Source organism: Cololabis saira, chromosome 8, assembly GCF_033807715.1.
Source record: "Cololabis saira isolate AMF1-May2022 chromosome 8, fColSai1.1, whole genome shotgun sequence".
NCBI classification, from domain to species: Eukaryota; Metazoa; Chordata; class Actinopteri; order Beloniformes; family Belonidae; genus Cololabis; species Cololabis saira.
This window is the reverse complement of record NC_084594.1, coordinates 34769470-34790262: the sequence shown is the minus strand read 5'-3', so window position 1 is coordinate 34790262 and position 20793 is coordinate 34769470. Positions and strand designations below refer to the sequence as shown.

The following is a 20793-nucleotide window of genomic DNA, read 5'->3' as shown; positions in this document are numbered from 1 at the left end:
TAATTCAATTTATTAAAAACAAAATCACCTCAATTTGTTAATACAGTAACATTTTTTCCTTCGTGTTTTTTTTTACCGTCCTGTCAAATGTCACAGGCTGACGTGACTATAGAAATAACAAGATTGAAAATGCCTTGGTGGGCCATGTGACACTGTGCATAAACAATACATGTTACTCTACAGATTTACTGAGCTGACAGACATGCAGACTACTTGACAGATATACACAGGAGACACAGACAGAGAGAGATAAAGAATAAAAATGAAGTTAAGAAAACAACCTACTTGTCTTTGTATCTAGCATTCCAAGTGTAGCAACTGAATACAATGGCTCAGTTTCAAGATGTCCAAAATGTCTGCTCACAGCCTCAAATAGGGTACTTATCATGGGCTTGATTCCTTGGTCGGCCTCATTCTCTCGACCAAGTATGCGTTTCAAGACATCAGATAGCATCCCATCTGATATAGAGCTCACCTATGTGAGGGACCAAGCAGGTCGCCAAAAAAGGAATAACAGGAGATTAAAAAAAAAAGACAAAAAAACAACTAAGAATATTATTCATCCAACTAAAGAAAATCTAATTTGAACAACATTTAGAATAAATTGGGCCCATAATAGGTCAACTAAACTAATTCCAACTAAATATAGGCATTTTAACACATATAGAAAATAAGCACAACTAAACAGACCAACAACAAAATAAACTGACCCAATTCACTACACACAATAGGGCTACATACAGTATATTTGGCTGATCAGACCATTATCTCACACATACAAAGGGTTAACAGATAATACAATAAAAAAATTGAAAATATGTACAAAACCCCCAAAACAAACCATCCTTCGTTATGCAAAAAAAAATAAGCAAAAATGACTATACAAAAAGGATAAACCTAAACCAAACAATTTAATCAAACTGTTAACTCAAAATTGAGCTTAATTGGCTGTGTCTGGTATTTAAGAGCTCTGCAGATTTGAATACATCTTTTATCCTTGAGCCCAGAGTCTCCAGCTGTAATAGTATCCCTGGTAAAAACTGGTAACTCAAAAGAACAAATTAAACCATTGGAAAAAACCCAAATCAAATTGACTTTACTAAGTTAATGAAATGTGTGCACTACAAATAGAACTCAAGTACTGTCAAATAAATATAAATGAAAATGGTTGTGCATAATTATTCAAATGAAAAAGTACCTGTAACTAAGTGTGGAAATATAAAATAAAAAATATGTTAGCGGTATGTTTTGTCTGAGGTGTGGCAGCAAGTGCAGCCATCACGCCTCCTTTGTCAACTCTTCAAAAGATCCAAGAGCAGGGACACCTTTTTATTTTTTATTTTTTTTTTTACCCCAGTAGCCTTCCATCGGTTTGCAGTCAGCATGGCTGGCAGTTCATATTCTGCTGCACATATACACAGGGCTTGTTTCTGTTCACGAAGACTAATATTTGCTATTCCATCTTGATCAAACATCTTGTTGCAGACAATTGGGTGCCATGTTTAGCTCCACTTGGATGTCCTCCAAACGTGAGTATGCCAGTAGTGAGTGCTTGAAGTGGAAAACTATTTTTCTACCAATAACTACTGTACTGCCTCAATTACACTACAGTGTGAACGCATACCCTCATTTACAACAAATTGCAGTCTATATGCAAAGCCCCCAAGTATATTAACTCCAAGATGATTTATTGCATTTATGATGTTACTGACATTGTTTCGTAAAATAACATCTCCCTTGATGGCTGTGATGATAGCCTCCCCAGTGTGTGATGATTGAAACTGCGTAACATGTAGCACTGCTTTTTGTAAAGTACAACTAGTCGATCTACTGTGTTGTCAGACTAAGTATGGACATCCTACTGTATGTACCAGTGCACTGTTCATTTCCTGTCATTTGGAAATGAATATGCATACCTCCTTGTACTGCAGTGTGATGGCCGTTTTCAGAAATGTACCGCTGGCAAAGCTCTCAAGGATATATCAAACACCTAGTCCTTTTATTCTCTACAACTGATAGTGGTTGGTCATCCAGTAAAATGAATTCAACAAATTTCTGTTATCAGCCTTGCTTTAGCATTCTCTGAAGGGAGTTTCTGTTGCATTCCAATCAAATTATCTAGTTACTACTGTTGTGGCTTGCTTTTGGTTTGATGCTGGTTGCGTTCATGAAGTCCGAATATCCTTTTCCATAGTGCAATTTTAATAAAAATGCTTTATCAGGCTCATATTGTTGAATCTTCATATGTTGCTGCCGTCCTTTGAGACTTTCACGTTGCATAAATTGCACTCCGTTGTTTTGCTTTTGTCGTCTTCAATCTTGAAATAATTCCACACCACCGATGTAATCGAAACCAATGCTACCTGTTGCTAATGCTCAAACAAGGATGCTCTCAGTTACTAGTAACATAATGTGCATCAGCCCACAAGTACCTGTTGCTAACACTCATACAGATCTGTTCCCTGTTGGTTACATGATGCAAAACAGCCCACTAGTTTCTGGCTTGTCGTGCAGAATAATAGAGGATACAGTCTCAGATTGGACAGCTTCTGCTTTTTAAAATATTTCCGAGCCTTTTAATTTTGGCCAATATTTGGCCATCGATACTGATGCATGGTATCGGATTGGCACATCTTTATGCAGTAGATGTTTATCACAGGATTCATTTGAATGGACATTTACAGTAATTTTGTATAGGCTAACCAAGAGTTCAAACTTTTTTTTCTTTCCAAATGCAGTGAATTGCCATTACCTAATCTCTATAATCTAAAAGCCTACACTTCTATCGCAATTTTTGCTTTATTTTAAACATGAATACTTTTTTTTTTTTTTTTGGAACTGGTGCAAGTAAATGCAGCCATTGTTAAAAACCTCAAGCAAAACCAAGCTGTCTGAGAAGTGACACAGAGTGGCAAGATTAAGTATTGGGTACATTTTTTAAATTACAGATGCACAGCTGCAGGACTCAACATTAAAAAGCCTGGAAGACTCCAAAAGACAAGTGAAGTAGTTGGTTGCAGACTTCTTTTCCTGCTGCATTTGATACAGTTGACCACAATATCTTACAGTACTCAAACGACTGAAGAACCGGGCAGGTTTTTCCAGTACTGTACTAAACTAGTTCAAAACATACTTTGAGAACAGGAAGTACTTTGTGCAATAGGTAACTTAACATCTGAGCAGACAAGAATCACATGTGGAATTCCCCAAGGTTCCATCCTGGGACCTCTTCTGTTTTAATATTTACATGTTCCCACTGACACAGATTAGAAAGAACACCAAAATAAACTACCATAGCTATGCAGATGACATGCATGCCTATATATTACAATGTCACCAGGAGACAGTGGCTCTGTACAGGCTCTTGGTAAAGTCACTGAGGAGATTAATGACTGGATGTGCCGGAACTTTCTTCAGTTAAACAAAAAAAAAACTGAGGTAATTGTCTTTGGCGCCAAAGAGAAATTATTACAGGTCACCATAGAGCTTCAATTTATACACCTAAAAACCACCAACCAGGCCAGAGATATGGGTGTAGTGATGGACTCAGATCTACATTTGGAAAAACACATTATGGCAATAAGAAAGTAAGGCCCAAAAATATCTGTATCAGCAAGACCTGGAAGAACTAGTCCATGCATTCATCTTTAATAGGCTTGATTATTGTAATAGCATTTTACAGGTCCACGTGAAAACTGCACCTCATTCAGTAATCTGCTGCTGAGTCCAGACGAAGACCAAAAAAATAGGCCACATCAGTCCAGCTCTGAGATCTTTACACTGGCTGCCTACCCGATTTAGGATATACTTTAAAGTTCTGATGCTGGTCTATACAGCTCTGAATGGTTTAGGGCCAAAATACATCAATGACCTCCATATTTTAACCCCCCCTTTCCTTCCCCCTTTCTTGGGCTTGTTCGCTCCTTCTCTCTTTTTTGTGCTCACTCGCTCACTCCTTTCTTTCTTTCTCTCTTTATTTCTCTCTCTTTCTTTTTAAATTTTGCCAATCATGATGTTTTAATGTCTCTGTAAGTATTTTTAATCGCATTGTTGTTATATTGTGCTGTACCAATAGACTTGCCTACTTACATGGAAAGAATCCTGCAATCACAGCTGACATATGAAATTACATGCACGCCTTTTTGTTTAAAAAAAGAAATCCCAAAACAACATGCAAAAACCACAACTCTGATGCCTGAATGGTATAATTTATTTTAGCAGCTGTCACAGCTGTCAATCATTTCCCAGCTACATACCAAGTGCAGTGTTAGAGCATAGACAGAGCTACACCACTGTTTTTCAATGTACCGGTATTTACAGTATAATTATTTTTCCATTGTCGTTTGAAATAACTTCTAAAATTCTTACAAACTTAAAAAAAAAACAATATTAAAACCTAATGGGTTTCACCACAAACAACTTTTATAGGAGTCCAGTCCAAACCCATGAGCTGATTTTTAAACTGGTGGTGATTGTGTCATTGTTAGAATATTTATGGACCTTACTGTTGATTAGCAAATAGAGATTTCAGTCTGTGTAGCTTTATAAACACTTTTTTTGGATGATGAGGAAATTGGATGTTGTACGAGAGAAGGCCAATTAAAGATTGTAGTCAAACTAGTGTTGTCCCGATCGATCGGCCCGATCACGTCATTTTCAAAACATCGGTATCGGCCAAAAAAAATATCGGGACATACTGTTACGGCTCGGCCGGGTGGTCTTTCCTCCGCAACCCGGTCGCGCTGGGAGAGCGGAGTCGGAGGCAAGTTTGTCTTGTTTGTTTGCTTGTTGCTCTGTTCCTTTATGATTTTGGAGTTCCCTGTGAGTAGGCTGAGTTTTTTGTACATCTCTCTGTGGATTCCCTGTGGAAGTTTTTTGTGTTTTACAAATTAAACTACGCTGTGTTTTTGGCCAAAGTTTAACCCTGTCTGGTGTTGTGCGTTTGGGCTCAGAAAAGAAATCCATAACACATAACTAGTTATTAATGTTTTTAATATATATTAATTATTAAATAGTTTTCTAATTGTATTGTACCTTGTATAACAACTGTATTTAACAATACAGACAGTTGATGTGTGTTTATTACCAGTATAAGATATTGCTTTTGGGCGGCGCCGGCGGCTGGGAGCGACATTTGTGCTGGAGGGGGAAAGAAGCGTGGCTAACAGAAAACTAACAACAGCTAGACTACGCTCAGATAAACGAAACGGGAAAAATTTGGACAACCCTAAGTCAAACAAATCTGCAAAAAATGGGGAAAATCCTTGTAAAAGCTGTGCGACTATGTTCCACTAACATATAAGAATGAATTACTGTTGCAAATGTGTGGTGAAATGCATATTAACAGTCCGTCTGTTAGTGACCAATGCAGGCACATTTGGTCTAGTTTTCTTCAAATGTATTTTTGTTTTATATTTCTGTAATAATCTGAACAAAGTTTTGTGAAAAATTCTTGCTCTGCCTTTGAAGCCCTCCACATTGCTGCAGAAGCTTCTTATTATGAATATTCACTGGAATATAGTTCAGTAGGGTATTTACAAAACATAAGCCCTCTTGCACATATAGTGCAGGATGCAATAATTGAAACGTATAAATAGTACAATTTTACTGTGAAGACTGTACATCCCCTATGTATTCAGACTTTGCCTTTTAATGAAGTCTCTGAAGAGTCTCATGAGCGCTGGCATGGAGAAAGCATGGTCATCTAGAATACCATGGCATTGACGGGCTTGTTTAGACATGAATGAATGATAACTAATCTCTGGGTTGCGGGGTGAAAAAAAGAAAAAACATTCAGAAATGTTGATACAGAAATTTTTTTGACATGGTCAACTAGGGGTGTAACAATATATCGTGCCACGAAATTTCGCGATACAAAAACGTCACGAAACGTGTCGTGGAGGTGACAAAGTGTATCGCGATATTGGATTATTAATATTAATCTATTGTATTGACTAGAAACGCGCATCCGACCACGACCGCTGCCGCAGCTGCGACCGCGCGGACCAAAATATTACTCCGCTCAGAAGAAAGTAGTCCCGTTTTGCGGTCCTGTTTTGAGCTCTGAACCTTTACTTATTTAAGTCTGGTGTAGAGTTAAGCCTTACCTTATTAAATTAAACCTTTTTGTGGTCGTGAGTAGGATAAACACAGGGACAACTTCTGCGTGAGTTCCAGTGTACTTCAATGTTCGCTCAACAGCGTAGGATTTTAGAACATCAACACAGCACCTAGTGCCGTACTGTGGCGTATCACTCCGCCCAATCTAAAACAGACTAATCACTACAGATAAACTGACTAGTGTCATTATAGTCCTTGATTTACATCAGAATATAAAGAATATATTTATAAAATAATGAACCCTGAATTACCAAAATAACCTTCTTAACAAAAATAAATCTCCTCTTACACTTATAAGGTGAGCATGAATCAATCTTTTTTATGATGTAAAATTGTAAGAATGTATTTACTTTTATTGATTTATTTAATTTTAGTTTAATTTAAATTTCTGGAAAAGAAAAAAGTCAAATCATACATGAGAGAAACTATTCAGTTTGTGGCAAAATATTTGTACTTGTATGAAACTGGAGATGCATAATGCAAACCTGACATTTACTTTTAGTTCAGTTTGTGGAAAATGGTTGGCCTGGCTTTCTCTTTAAAACTTAAACAGTTATAAAGCATTACAAACTGAAACAATAGGGCAAATGCACAGCATTGTTTTGTATTATGTGTCTTTCAAATAAAAGTCATTTTTTTCCAGTCATATATTCCTCTATCAAGGTTGTTAAAAAATACTGCTATAATATCGTATCGTATCGTTATCGTGACCTCAATATCGTGTATCGTATCGTATCGTGAGATTAGTGTATCGTTACACCCCTATGGTCAACCATTCTTTTCTTTCATTTCATCTTGTGGGCATTGAATGTACTGTCCTTCATTAGTTCAGGTCCTATTTAACTTTTTCTGCACAGATTGAGTTTTCTGCTCCTGTATTTTATGGCGTATCCCATGGGTCAATTTTGGGTCCATTATCATCATGAAAGTCCTGGAGAGACTCTTATAGGCCCACCTGCAAAAGCAAACAACCACCCTCCAGGACCCACTGCAGTTTGCTTATCGGCATGGGGTTGGAGTCGAACAAGCCGTCATAAACCTGCTTCAACAAACCCATAGTCATGAGTGAGGCCGAGTCATCTGAGTCAACTAATCAAGATGGCGCCTTTCACGGTCGCCACGGTGTTTCGCTCTCTGCTACTTTTTAGCATTTTATGTGTATTTCATGTTTTCTGCTGTCCACCACGGGTCACCTTAGGCAGGGAACAACTCTTTAACATTGGGAAGTCTTTTCCCGGAACTTTTAACCCGGTTTTCGACGGAACCGGACAGTTTCAAGGAGATTTTGGTCGGAGCAGCAGCGGCTCTCTACCGGTTTTGCAGGAGACGCAGACGTAAACGTGCGGGAGCACTCGTGAAGCGGAGAGGCTTCCTTACTCTTCTACCCTCAATACACCTGGGGAATGTCCGCTCCCTAGCGAACAAGATGGATGAGCCGATCACTAAAAACCCAGACTTTAGCAGATTTGGCGCCGTTTGTTTCACTGAAACCTGGCTCAGTGATCTCATCCCGGACAGCGCTGTATGGCTGCTGGGATTTCAGCTCCTCCAAGCGGATCGCAGCAAGGAACTCTCAGGAAAGACAAAGGGAGGTGGGATCTGGGGAATCTGGGAAATAGATTTCTGTCATTTTTCTTTGAAGGCAGTCCAGTAGCCAAGAAACACAACAGGTTAAATTATAATGTAAAATCTTATTTTCAAAAATGTATTCTCATCCCCAGACCTTTCAGCAGTAAGATACCCCTTGATATCCTAACATGAATTGAGGTGAGTGAGTGAGATGTATTATTAGGTCTTCAGTTAAACTCTTAAACATTGATCAAGTGTCTACATTGCATAGAGAAACTATGAGCCACTGGAACACTGAATTTCCTGCTACATTTCAGGTGTACCTTTTTAAACTCTGAAATCTTAATTACTTTGTGTTGTAAAGTGTTTGTGAGACTTAATGTTACATTTTAGTGTCTCTCGTAAACTTTGATATCTGTTCTCCAATGGTTAAAAAATAGTTTAAAGGAGCTTGAGGCAGGATTGAGGCAGGATTTATGAAAAAAAATCGTATACGTTTTAAGTTTTCTAGTAATGTCAGATGAAGCGTTCCAAACCAAAAAGAATGAGCCCTCTAGTGTATCTCTCCGTTGCCTTGAACAGGCTGTGTGCTGCAAAATGTGCTGCAATTCGGGGTCCGAATTTCCCGCGCTGTCCTGCGGATGTGACGTCACATGACGCTGCATGCGCGTTCTCCCCGTTCTCCCCGTTCTCCCGTGCCGGCTTCACTGTTGGCTGCAGTACCCCCGACGGCCGTCGTGGAGAAAGGTGGCGCTAGAGAGTCTCATTTCTTAAAAGGAGCCTAATGCTCCTTTTAAATGGGATTTTTTTTTTATTTTTTTTTTATTTATTGTTTATTTGATGTGGACATCACTATAACATTGGACAACCCAGATACATTGTTTGAGTGTTTTAGCACGTGCTAGTTTGCAACACTTTTACTTAAAAAAAAAATATATATATATATGTATATATATATATATATTTATTTATCTATTTATTTTTTGCCTGTGGTAAACATATGTTGTGTTTTTATTTCACTCAGGAATATAATTTAAAAAAAAATGTGGTGTAAGGTTTACATTTGTTTAGAACTGGAATTGCTTTTTGTTTCTATGTGGAAACTAATGGACCACAAAAATGGTATGGTTGCATATACAGTAGGTATCAATTTCATGTATTTGTATCTGTTCAAAATTGATTGGTGCCAGACCTTTTCCAGAGATTATGAAACCACTTCCAAGGTTCATAGTCCTGGTGGTGGAACTGAGAGGGTCAGGAGCTGGTCATATTGTCCCAGTGCACATCATTCTGAAGGTGTGAGCTCCAGTGCTCTTTGAAAGCATACATTTCACACTCATTGGGCCGTTTTTTTTTTCTTCTTTTGTTTGTTTTTGCCTCATGAAAGGCATCCACGGTCACTTATGCAACCTTACTTTCTGTTGAGTCTGTTGGACAGTAAGACAAACTTGAAATATTTGATTTGATGTGTGAAGGGGGAAAAAGGAATGAGTGAGGAAATATGGCACTGTTTAGGGTTAGTCATACTTCTTGTTGTATGCATATCTAATATATATATATATATATATATATATATATATTTGATTTGATCATAGATATTTTTTTATTTCTCTGAGGCCTTTATGATTATATATAGTTTTAAAATGGAAATAGTCAGTTTTCCTATTGTGTGAATAGTGTTCTTAACTTCATTTTTCCTGATCATATTCTTTCTTTGTTCCTTTTGAATTCATCCTTCATTGCTTCATTCTCACAGTGCAATGGTTTTTAAACTGCTGCTGTTGCAATTAAAAAGAAATTAAAAAGCCAATTTCTTTTTAATTGCATCAACAGCTGGAGTTGACGGGGCCAATGTGTGCTGATGGAGCAAACAGCTCCTGAGCTACCCTGCAGGTTAGACCTTACTACTTGCCCCGTTACAAGAAAACCAAAGTGTAAGATTGTACGGTAAGACGAAGAACAGGAGTAAACAGAGAAGAGACGAAATGCTTAAAGGCAGGCGCTACACATATTTTTCTGTTATATAATGTAAAATTACTCAGAATGATGTTGAGCAGAAGAGGAAATATTGTTGTTGGTGATGATTGAACTGCTTGATATACATACCTTTCATTACAGTCTACCATGTCTGCCTTGCTCCTTGTAGTGCACCTGCCTAAATCCCAAGAGATGGCTGAATCTACAGGAGTACCAGAGCAAGAAGCTGATGCAGGAAAGTGGTGTGGCTGTCCAACGCTTCTATGTGGCTGACACAGCTTCTAAGGCCCTGGAGGCTGCTAAAAAACTCAGTGAGTAGAGGACATGCATACACGCACCCGCTTGAAAGTGGGTCTCATGAGTAGTTCCCCCTTAAGGCTGGGTCTTTTATGAGGTTATTAAATAATGTTCAGTACAAAATTAATTAATATCTTTCACAGAGACCACACTTTTCTTGTGTATGGTGTTTGTTGACTCATTTAATCTTTTTGTGTTGTTTCAATACATTTGGCTAAACTTCTGCAACAGCTAGAATTTAACAGAAATAAGATGTTACAAAAGGTATGTCTGCAAGGAAAAATACAAGAGAATAATTAAAGAGAAAAAAAAAAATGTTTCTGCTGATTGTACAAGTTCCAGAACTTAATATAGAATGTTGCAGACACTTTTGGGTTGATAATTAAGGCAGGCTTGGGATTTTGACCCACAGGACACATGAGGCTCTTTGGCTGTCCCTGTTTGGCCCATGTGAAGTGAGTAAGAAATTATAAAACAAACAAATATAAGCATACGTGACTCCGACGGCTTTTATTTTATTTTGAAGACAGCTGCATTGTTATTTCGAAATGACATTGTTGGCATAAGTGTCTTCACTGTGTTGGCAGGCTGTGTTGGCCACTATGTTGGTATATTGGCTCACAGTAAAAAAAAAACAAAAAAAAAAACGCATAGAATGTCATTTTTTTTATTTATTTTTTTTTACCAAACATGGACATTCAAGTTCTTATTTATTGAAGTCAAGGTTAAAGCCATTAACAGATTGCTGTGTTTAAAGGAGAACAACTTATATCCTCATCATCATCATGAGACTAAACCCTCAGAAAAATACAAGAACTTGACTGATGCAGAGTGGGCATGGGTATTGGAAGCTTTGCTAGTTCAGGTCCAAAAAACAACAAAGACCTTTACCAAGCTATACTAATCCAGGCATGGAGCGGTCATGGCCAGCTTTGTGATTTCTCACAAAATTGCCAAAGACAGTAAGCCATTCTCTTGTGGGAAGTATGTTAAAGAGTACTTGGTGGAATCTGCTTCTCTGTTGTGTTGGGAGAAAAAAGAAACACTTGAGAGCGTGCCGGAAACTAAAATGAGGAGGATTGAGTACATTGCCGTGAATCTGGAGCTTCAGCTGCAACACAAAGCAGGCAATTTTTGACTTTTTCTCCTTTGCTCTGGATGACAGCTGTAATGTTCCTGAGACAACACACTTATTTATCTTAGTAAGAGACTAGTAAAACACTTCATTATGGAAGGACTGGCAGCAATGAGGCTGATGTTAGGGGTCGATTCAGTAGTGGTATGTCTTTAGTCACAGGCTTTTAAAGATCTGCTGCAACACAAACTGCTACAGGTGATCCTCCCTGCCCACAGCTGTAACCCTCTACAATTAATCTTTTGAAGAGACTTAAATCATGACAACTGCAACAGTTAATTTCCCTTTGGTCATTAATAAAGTATTATTGAATTCAATGAAGGGGAATTCTAGAATAAATATGTGCTTGATAAACTTGGACAAACTGGTATGTGTCCAAATATGACAGGGGAAAATGTTACATTTCTCAATAGAATGCAAAAGAAAGGGACTTAAAGAGCTGAAACTGCAGAAACGCCAGTTGCATCCTGGAGGTGCTGTGTAAGTCAGTGCTAAAAATTAACCATGTCACTAATGTTGCAGCTAAAGTGGATAATCTCATCAGGACAAGAACATTGAACTACAGACAGTTTGTTGCAGTTTTGGAGGCGTATGAGACTAGACATAGGGACATTAGGCACTTGTGTGACTCAACATCCTCTGCGTGAAAGTGATGTAAGGTGTCACGTTCATTGCATGTTTGGGGGCAGGCTGGTAAATTAAAACAATGATGGCGGAAGAGACGAGGATGGTGCCATCTTTTTTTCATATTTCTGTCACTTAGTGGAAATGTAATCTGTGTTTTCATATCATACTAATGTCATGCTTAATAATTGTGACCAATTTGTCGGCCTGGCGAGGAGGGACTGTCAACAAGAATCAGTCAATGGGCTTGGTGCGATAGTGTGTGATGGAAATGTATTTCCTTTCACATGTTCTTTTGTGTACGCTCGGTTCAGACCAGTATTGTGTCAATAAGAATTGGGTTCAGCTGTCTTACACAGCTGCAAAGATGTTGTTTTGACAACTGCATGTTTTTTTTTTTTTTTGTATAAAAACCCATCTCTGTCCTGTTAAAACTGCTGTACTAGCGAAGCTCTGTGTAATTTCTTCATCAGACCCTGAGATGTACGTTTTGACCCTTTTGCATGTGAAGGTACGTTAATTAATTAAATGCTAGCCATTTTTCAAGTCTTTATTATTTTAAAGTTATTATCAATTTCATTATCAAAGAGAATGTGTTTAAGATCAGAGGTATTGGACATTTTTTCCACAACAGTGTGTGGGTACTACTTGATGGTGCCCATTTTTAAATTTCACATTTCTAAAAACGTCTCCTCCAGCTATAATGAGCTGCATCAAGTAGTGTGCGTGGTATAAGATTATAAACCTGGGCGTCTTTCCCTCGCATCTAATGGACAGGGTGGGGAGGGTTACTTTTAAAAATGTAATCTGGTACAATTACAAGTTACCAGTTGTTTTTTTATTTTGAAAAAAAAAACAAAAAACAATAAAACATTATCATTGAAGTACTAAAATAAAAAAAAAAACTTACCAAAGTACTTTGTTAATTTTGGCTCACTTCAATAGCAAAGAAATTAGATAAAGTGTGTGATCTCCTGTGTAAAAACAAATCTTTTACACAGTATACACAAAATGCTCTTTTTAGTATAAGTTAGAAAATGTTGACCTCTAACTCAGTTTCCACTCCAGTTTGATACAGTCTGGTATGGTATTTTGTGTTTCCATTATAAAATGGTCTCAATCAAACCGAATACTGCACCATTTTAAGCCCCCGTTGTTTGTAGGTCCATAGAAAAAATGGCATGGTACGGTAAGGGCAGAACTACTTGCGCCACATGATACAATCCGTTGATTGGCGGACAGAAAACGTCACTACCCACGACAAAAGCAAGCACGAAACCAGCGCAAGCGTTTTGTAAACACCGCCGTCTTCGCCGTCCACAATCTTCTCTCAGACAACATGGCATGGATTGTACAGACGAAGTACCAAAAGCAAAGCATAACAAAAACGAGCTGCTGGATGACCTCCATTGTGGCTTTTGGTAGCTTCACTTTTGTTGTCGTCACACTACTATGACGTGACTGTAGGCATTTGGTCTACACCCTTTATGGGCCGTGGAGGTCCAACTTGCAGTGGAAACGCTCACCTGAATGGACTAGACCATTCTAAACTGTACCGGACTGTACCGAATGGCTCAGTGGAAATGAGGCTTAAGAGAACCCACAGTTTTTGTAACAAATCAAGTGTCTAATACTGAATTTAAATAAAAGGTGATCAAAACCACAAATCAAAGATAATCAAAGCTTCCAAATTATTCAACCGTTGGCTACAAAACAATATTGCCTAGAAAGTTGACAGAAAATATGTTTCTTTTGAAGAAAATGTAAAATGTGCTCATTTTTCAAAACATCAAAAAGTATGATCATTTTACAGAATAAAGAGAGAAGGCACTGTTGCCTGTTGTTGTTGTTGTTGTTGTTGTTGTTGTTGTTGTTCTTGGGATTATGATTATCTCCAACCAATTTCCCTGGTCAGGTGCCTACGTGGTCTGAGATGTAATAGACAGGAGTTGACTTTACGTACAGGTAGGACAGACACGATCCCTTTGTCACAGCTGATTCTGTCTAAATGGTCCGCTGGTAGACTTCTCATTACCACTCAAATATGATTTGTTTTCCCCTTCCTCTAAACACTTTTGAGAAGGTTCATGTTTTGACATGGCATCAGCACCAACAGTCCTGTTGCATGTTTTCCACAATTGGTTATGCAGTACAGTGTAAGCACACATAGCAGCGTTGACATGTTACGTACAAGTTAACCCAACTTTAGTTGACTGGGTTCATGTGTACTTCAGCAAAAGTCAACGGCATGTCTTCATATCTGTAGATGCTTCTTTAAATTGCATGACGAGTCCCTGGATGTTGACTTTCACTTTCACTGCTGGAAGACATAGTTTGCGTTGTACCGAGTTGTTGTTCGCCTTCTCAGATTTAAATAAAAAGATGATGCTGGAGCTTCTTGTAAGTGGTCATAACTATGAGCAGCGGATGGTGGTATCAATGACAACGTGCGGTTGGTTTGTTATCCATGGTGTGCTGTAAAGTGTCACAGTGCACAGCGCATAGGTCAGCTGCATTGTAGTATACAGTAATCGTTTTTCGCGGGGTTACGTTCGAAAAAGAACCCGTAATAGGTGAAATCCGTGAAGTAGCAACCTTATTTTTTTTTACAATTATTATACAAGGCTTCAAATTGCGGAGATCAGCACCAGTAATTGGATTTGAACGGGAGAAAATGAAAAATGATCATGAAAAAAAAAATACAATTAGTACAGTAGGAAAATTGTGATTCGTGCGTATTTCACTGCTCTTCTGACTGCCGCTGCGTCCTGACTCCGCTCTGCAGCGTCTTTTTCTTCTAAAGCCCGTGGTGCAGGTGTGTTTTTTCGAGAGAAGAACATAGATATGAGTAGTTGTTGTCGCTCCTTTTTCTTCTGGGCAAAAAGATTCTTATTTGAGAACTGTAATGAACGATTCATCAAAGGGTACCGTTCTTGAACTGTTCGCTGAAGTTTATTGGCCCTTCTCAGCATTGTTGCTAAGCGACCAACATTATTGACCCAGGAAGTGAAGAAGCGGGGATACTGTTTAGCCAATTAGAATGCAGAACACGATGCACAATACAAATCCGTGAAGCAGCGAGACGTGAAAGGTGAACCGCGTTATAGCGAGGGATTACTGTATCCCGTTTTATTTTAAAATGTAATCCCACTCAGTACTCCCTGTTTTTATAAAATATACCAGTAATGGGACGACACTTTTTTTTTCTTTCTGTACTATATCGGATAACAGTTACCCTTATTTTGTATCCTGATTACATAATGGCGTTGCGTATAATCCGTTACTCCCCAGACCTGCTAAAAGATGTCTGTGGATTATCCTGGTTGCGGTTTTTGATGTTTATGTGAGCTCGCCACCAAGACAGACGATCAGGATAGTTATCTGGTTATCTCATGAACGAATTTCATTAAATCAAATGAGTTAGTCGAGTTAGTGAGTTATCATCTGTGTTTTTTTTCTGTCCAGTTACAGATTATTAGAATTGAATTTGTTGGATTGATTATTTTTGAAGAAGCATTAAAATATTGTTGTTTTAACTTTATTTTTTTGGATAGTGCCTTTTTGAGAAACTATTTTTTTTTAAACAAAGTTTGTCATAAACTATCATTTTTGCACCAAAATCTGTAATGTTTCTTTTTCCAATAGAGGTTTTGAAAAGCATAAACAAACAGTTATGAATGATGGATTATTTTCTAAAACCGCAGGTAAGGCGACATATGACATGTACAAAAAGGTAACATATTAAGAAAAAAAAATAGGAATAGTGTTTTAAAAGCTTTGCAAATTCTGAGTAATAAAGACAAGTTTTCCTATTAAAGTAAGAGTTGATTTAACAATTGGTGAATGGAGGAAGACAGTGGAATTAAGGAGTTGTTCATAAGAGTTGTGTGAGATTCTGGCGGTGACGAAAAATGAATCTGCAACTATGGGTGCTTTCAAGCCTGTCCCGTTTGGGGCAGTTGTTCCGAAACAGGGAGCGTTTCCCCCTAAAGATCAGTTCGTTTGGTATATATGAACACAGCAATCGCGCTTGGATGCGGGACAAAACAAGCAAGCCGAGATCTCCTAGGATTATAACATGATAAAGAAAGGACAGATATTAACAACTTACCTTCACTTGCTGGTTCTCCATGATGATAACAATGCAAGTTTCAAATCAGCTGGAGAGCAACATTCTCACCCACACACCAACACTGAAGTCACTCCATCAACTAATCATCGCTGCAGGTACTGAGCCTTGTTATTGGCATTACATGGTGAGTTTTCAAGGCAATTTGAAGACATTTAAGCAACTTACAGTAATTGCTGATGATTTCATCTCCCTTCACTAGTAGTGTGGATGATGCACACAGCAATGTTCAGCTTGAACTCACTGACTTGCAGTCAGATACATTTTCGGCAGAGCACTTAAAGTCAGCATCACTACAGGATTTTTATTCATCTCTCAAAGGGGGAGAACTTTCCTTTACATGAGAATACATGTCCAGAAAATACCAGTTCTCTTGGGATCTACCGACATATGTAAGGAAACACTCAGTGATGACGTCCAAAAAAAGATCATCTCTTCCTGATAATCAGCTGTCCTTTGCATATCCACCTCAGAAATTCAACCTGACCTCAATGCACTCCTTTAAAGTCCAATAAGGCTAGATTTTTCCAATTGAATTATGAACTGAAAACAAAAATTACCTGACTGCAAACAAAGTAATAAAATAACTGGTACGTAGTTAATTTAATCCTGGCATGTGAAGCCCTTTAAAGTTTTGTGAATTTTCTATAAATGATGTTCCATTTATATTTTCCTTACTAAATTGTAGCCTTTATCATTTTCAGTATTTTATCAGAACCCTACAACTTACAGCTATTATTCAGAAAATCAAATTTGAACAGAATTGAGTTCAAGTTATTCTTCAGCCCTCAACAACAGCAACCAGTATTTCATTTTTCCCCTTGGGAAAATCTATTGCCTTTTCTTTTAACGGGATATAGGTTCCATACTCAGCCTCCACTTTGTAGAGTATCAGTTTCTGATTGGATATGTAAATTTATTAATCAGTCTCTTTGTTTTAGTGGACTGTTCTGGGCCCTAAAGCGGATTTATTTAAACTTTAAAATATACCCGATTGCTCTTCGCTAATCATTTTCTCACATTGTACAGATTTAGATTTTGCACTTTGGTATATTCACTTTGCAATTCTGTTTTAACCACAAATACACATAAGCCAGTTCTTTATTACATTAGTGATGACAATGAGTTACTTTTCTGATAAATGTAATTGTACTGGTGGATACAGTATACATCCGACAGTTCTATTTGTGGAGAATGGTGCTTTGGTCCTGCTGTAGGATGTGCAAATGGCTGTGGCTTAATACGGGTTGAGGTTTTATCAGGTTTAATCACATCTTTATGCTATATGCGTATGTGGTCTTTTTTTTAAGGTTAGTGTTTATGCCTACTCCTGTTTTTCATTGCATTTTTTTCCTGACTAATATTTATTTGTGGATACAATTTGGATTATTGCCCCGTGCACATTTGGGGAGTTGTGTAAAGAACAGACAGAAAATATGTGGACTATAAATATTCAGGAATGCATTGTACGTACCTTAACAAAGAAAGTCTAGCACCCATTCGTATGCTTCCACACACAGCTTTCTCTTCTGTCTCCTGTCTTTTCGTTTCTACTTTGCTTCCTTGTACCAAACTGTTAAACTCATGCAGAATATATCCCCACCCTTAATTTTGTATTTTATTCAGTGTCCTCTCCAGATACAGCAATAGCCTTCTTATTGTCCTTTCAATAATGTGTTGGGAGGCTCAAGGAAATAGTTATGCTGTCATCAAAGATTAACTCAACGCAAAGTAGAGGATATATATTTTCCTGACATACGCAATATTGATCAGTCTGGGATTAATGGTGAATCAGAAAACTCAGTCCGAAGGAGTTAGAAATGAACAGATAGCTTTGAGAAACAAAGACCAAATTCAATAGTTTGTTTTCTTGTAATTCAGAATGAATGTGTTTTTCTTAAATTCTAGTCAGTGACATTTGTCAACATTCATGACATAGTTTTGGGGCTACCATTGAAGTGGCACCACTAAAAGTTGCATGCTTACATTATTGGAAAGTTTACTTTATACTGAAATAATGGTGCCTGAATGTGACTTTATCATTGTAGTATTTCAACCTCAGAAGATGTAATACCAAAACTGCAGTTCTACATTTTTACTGGTTGCCTTAACCAGTAAAAACTTTCAAGCACAGTTACAGTGAACTGAGATTTTCTCTTCAGAACCATTACTTTCCAGAAATGCACAAGACTTGTTAAATAGCACGTCTTTATCAGCAGTGGCACATTCAAGTTTCACTGCGACTATGGCCATGACTGCTGTTTATAATATTTATTTAAAATCCAAACCAAATTTAATAGCAACATAATCACATGCAGAGGTTTGTGATCATTTTACTTAAAGAAGCTTTTGATGCTTACAATGTACTTTAGGCGTGCTTTATCCTTTTATCTTCCTTAGTACACCAAGCTGTGGATGGTGTCCTTGTGTTAGTGCCTCACACTTTTGTATCCCATGATTGCTGCTGGCTAACTAATAAAGCATGCAAGTGAGCATCCATGAATGCTTCGTTTCTTCAAATACACAGTCTGTGAATGGCTTCCCTTGGGCTATGTTAGGGCATGCATGAATGTGACAGGGTGAAGGAAAGAGGGAGATTAATAACCTCTTTAGTTAAAATCTGTCAAGCTGATAAACAGAGTGAAAATGCCAAATTCAGGCTCCCAGGGCATGAGGGGAAAGGCAGGATGTGGAGCCAGTCCTGTGTAGGGCTTTAACTTTATGCTCTGGACTCATTGTGTTATTCTGTACAGGAGATGTGGATAGTTAGGATAACTGATTTGACTAGGGCATACTCATATAGATTTGTGTTTCTGACATCCTGCTGTTAGCCTCTGGTCACCTTGCACATGCAGTGGAGTGATCTACTCAAGCATGAAAACGCATCCAGATAAATGTCATTTATTGGCTGTATAAGTCCACAAATACACATTAACAATTATTTTATCCTCTCACTCACTTAAACACAAAGTGGTTAACTTGGCAGTTAAATTGTGGTTTCATATAAACATCTACTTTTACACACTTAAGAGGAAACCAGTTCTTGAGAAATGAACACGGATTGATTTGTTCCATTTACCCGAGGCACAACTTAAGACTGTTCTTTCCCATCAAATCATTAAAAAAATTAAAATAAAATATGTCCGACATGCACCATTGATTCCCCTTTAACTTGAATGACAAGTCTTACAAAATTAAATTGTGGCAGATGGGTGATTCACAACCAGCTAATAGCTCACACTGAGAAGGGGTTTGATTTCTGTGTTGCCAAACTGGGTGAATTCCGCTGGGAGTCATCAGAAAGTCCAAAGCTTTTGTCATGCAAGCTCTGCTGGGACACTGAGAGTGGCACACTAACTGCTGCTGTCTATCCAAAGCCAGTCACCCACATCCAGCACTCTTACAGTACACACAGGTTTTTAATCGTGTGCGTGTGCGTGTGCATGTGCGCTGAAGTTTGGAGAAAAAAAATGGTTTTTCAAGCCATCTCATTTATGAATTGTTTATTATCAATAGTCCATAGGCATTGAGGGATCCAGTTCTTTTTGTGTGTTATGGTTCTATCAGTGTGACAGGCGAGGCTGTTTTACAATTTTTTGGGAATAAATATTATGCTCAAATTACTTAACTACAGGAATGGATGGGATGTTCACATGGTAAATTATGGCAATTATGCCGGGTAAAGGGGCACCTACCTTTTGCCACTGAAAAAAACCCACTTAACAATTTAATGGGTGAGTATGTGAGCTGAATGGCTCTGCTAGTAAATCTCTACAACATGGTTGCAAGTCTGTTAGTTTGTTTACCCCACTTGATCACCTCCATCTCATCCTCATCTAACTTCATTGTCCATTGTCTTCACTTACAGTAGATGAGAAATGAACTGCTAGAGTGGCCTGGATTATGGATGGTTACTGGACTTTTCATGGAAAGCAAGTTTATGCAAAGATATTATGTCTCACTCAGTTTGATTTTTAGGGAGAACAGCATTCATAAGCTTGCTCTATGCAGGTCATTCATCAGGTCCCTCCGTGTAGTTCTGGGATTTTTGCTCACCGTTCTCATGATCATTTTGACCCCATAACATGAAATCATGCGTGGAGCCCCAGATCGAGGGAGATCATCAATGATCTTGTACGTCATCCGTTTTCCTACAATTGCTCCCACAGTTGATTTATTCACACCAACAGGTGCCATTAATACAGGTAATGAGTGGAGGACAACTTCTTAAAGAATAAGTTACAGGTCTGTGAGAGCCAGAAGGCTTGCTTGTTTGTGGGTGACCAAGTACTTATTTTCCACCATGATTTAAAAATAAATTCTTTAAAAATCCAATGTGATTTCCTGGATTTTTATTCTTCCTCGTTTTCATAGTTGAAGTGTAACTGTGATGAAAATTACAGACCTCTCTAATCTTTCTGAGCTGCAGAACTTGCAGTCAGTGGCTGACTAAATAATTTTTTGCCCCACTGTAGATGAGAAACCAACTGCTAGAATGGCCTATATTGTGGAAGGTAACTGAACTTTTCATGGAAAGCAAGCTTATGCAAAGATATGTCTCACTCAAATTGGTTTTTAGGCAGAACGGCATTCACCAAGATGTAAACTGACGTTATGCACTCTATCACTTTTATCACTGCATAATTGGATTGTGATACAAAGAGGGACTGTCGGCTTGTAAATACACTTGTAGAGGCCCACTGATTGTTGTGTTTATCCTTATTTACTGCTGGCTTTGCAATCGGGTGCAAGTTTGAGGGGTCATACTAAGTCTCTTGTAGTGAGTTAAGAGCTGGGTATAAGATTAGTTTTTCAGTTTCTTCAGGCTAGAATTTATTTTTCACCCTGAGCTATACAGCTGATGGCTACAACTTTAATAAAGCCTTTTTTCCACTATAAATCTATATTAATTTGAAAGAAATGGAGAAAATGTAAGGTACAT

At 38.0% G+C, this 20793-nt stretch overlaps 1 protein-coding gene across 1 annotated transcript in view; it reads left to right on the top strand.

Moving 5' to 3' along the window:
• Positions 1-20793, top strand: part of suclg2 (succinate-CoA ligase GDP-forming subunit beta) — a 136328-nt gene that overhangs the window by 16328 nt on the left and 99207 nt on the right. The window contains exon 2 of the mRNA XM_061727865.1: positions 9836-9977. Within this exon, the coding sequence (XP_061583849.1) occupies positions 9836-9977 (142 nt within the window). The remainder of the gene's footprint in view (positions 1-9835; positions 9978-20793) is intronic.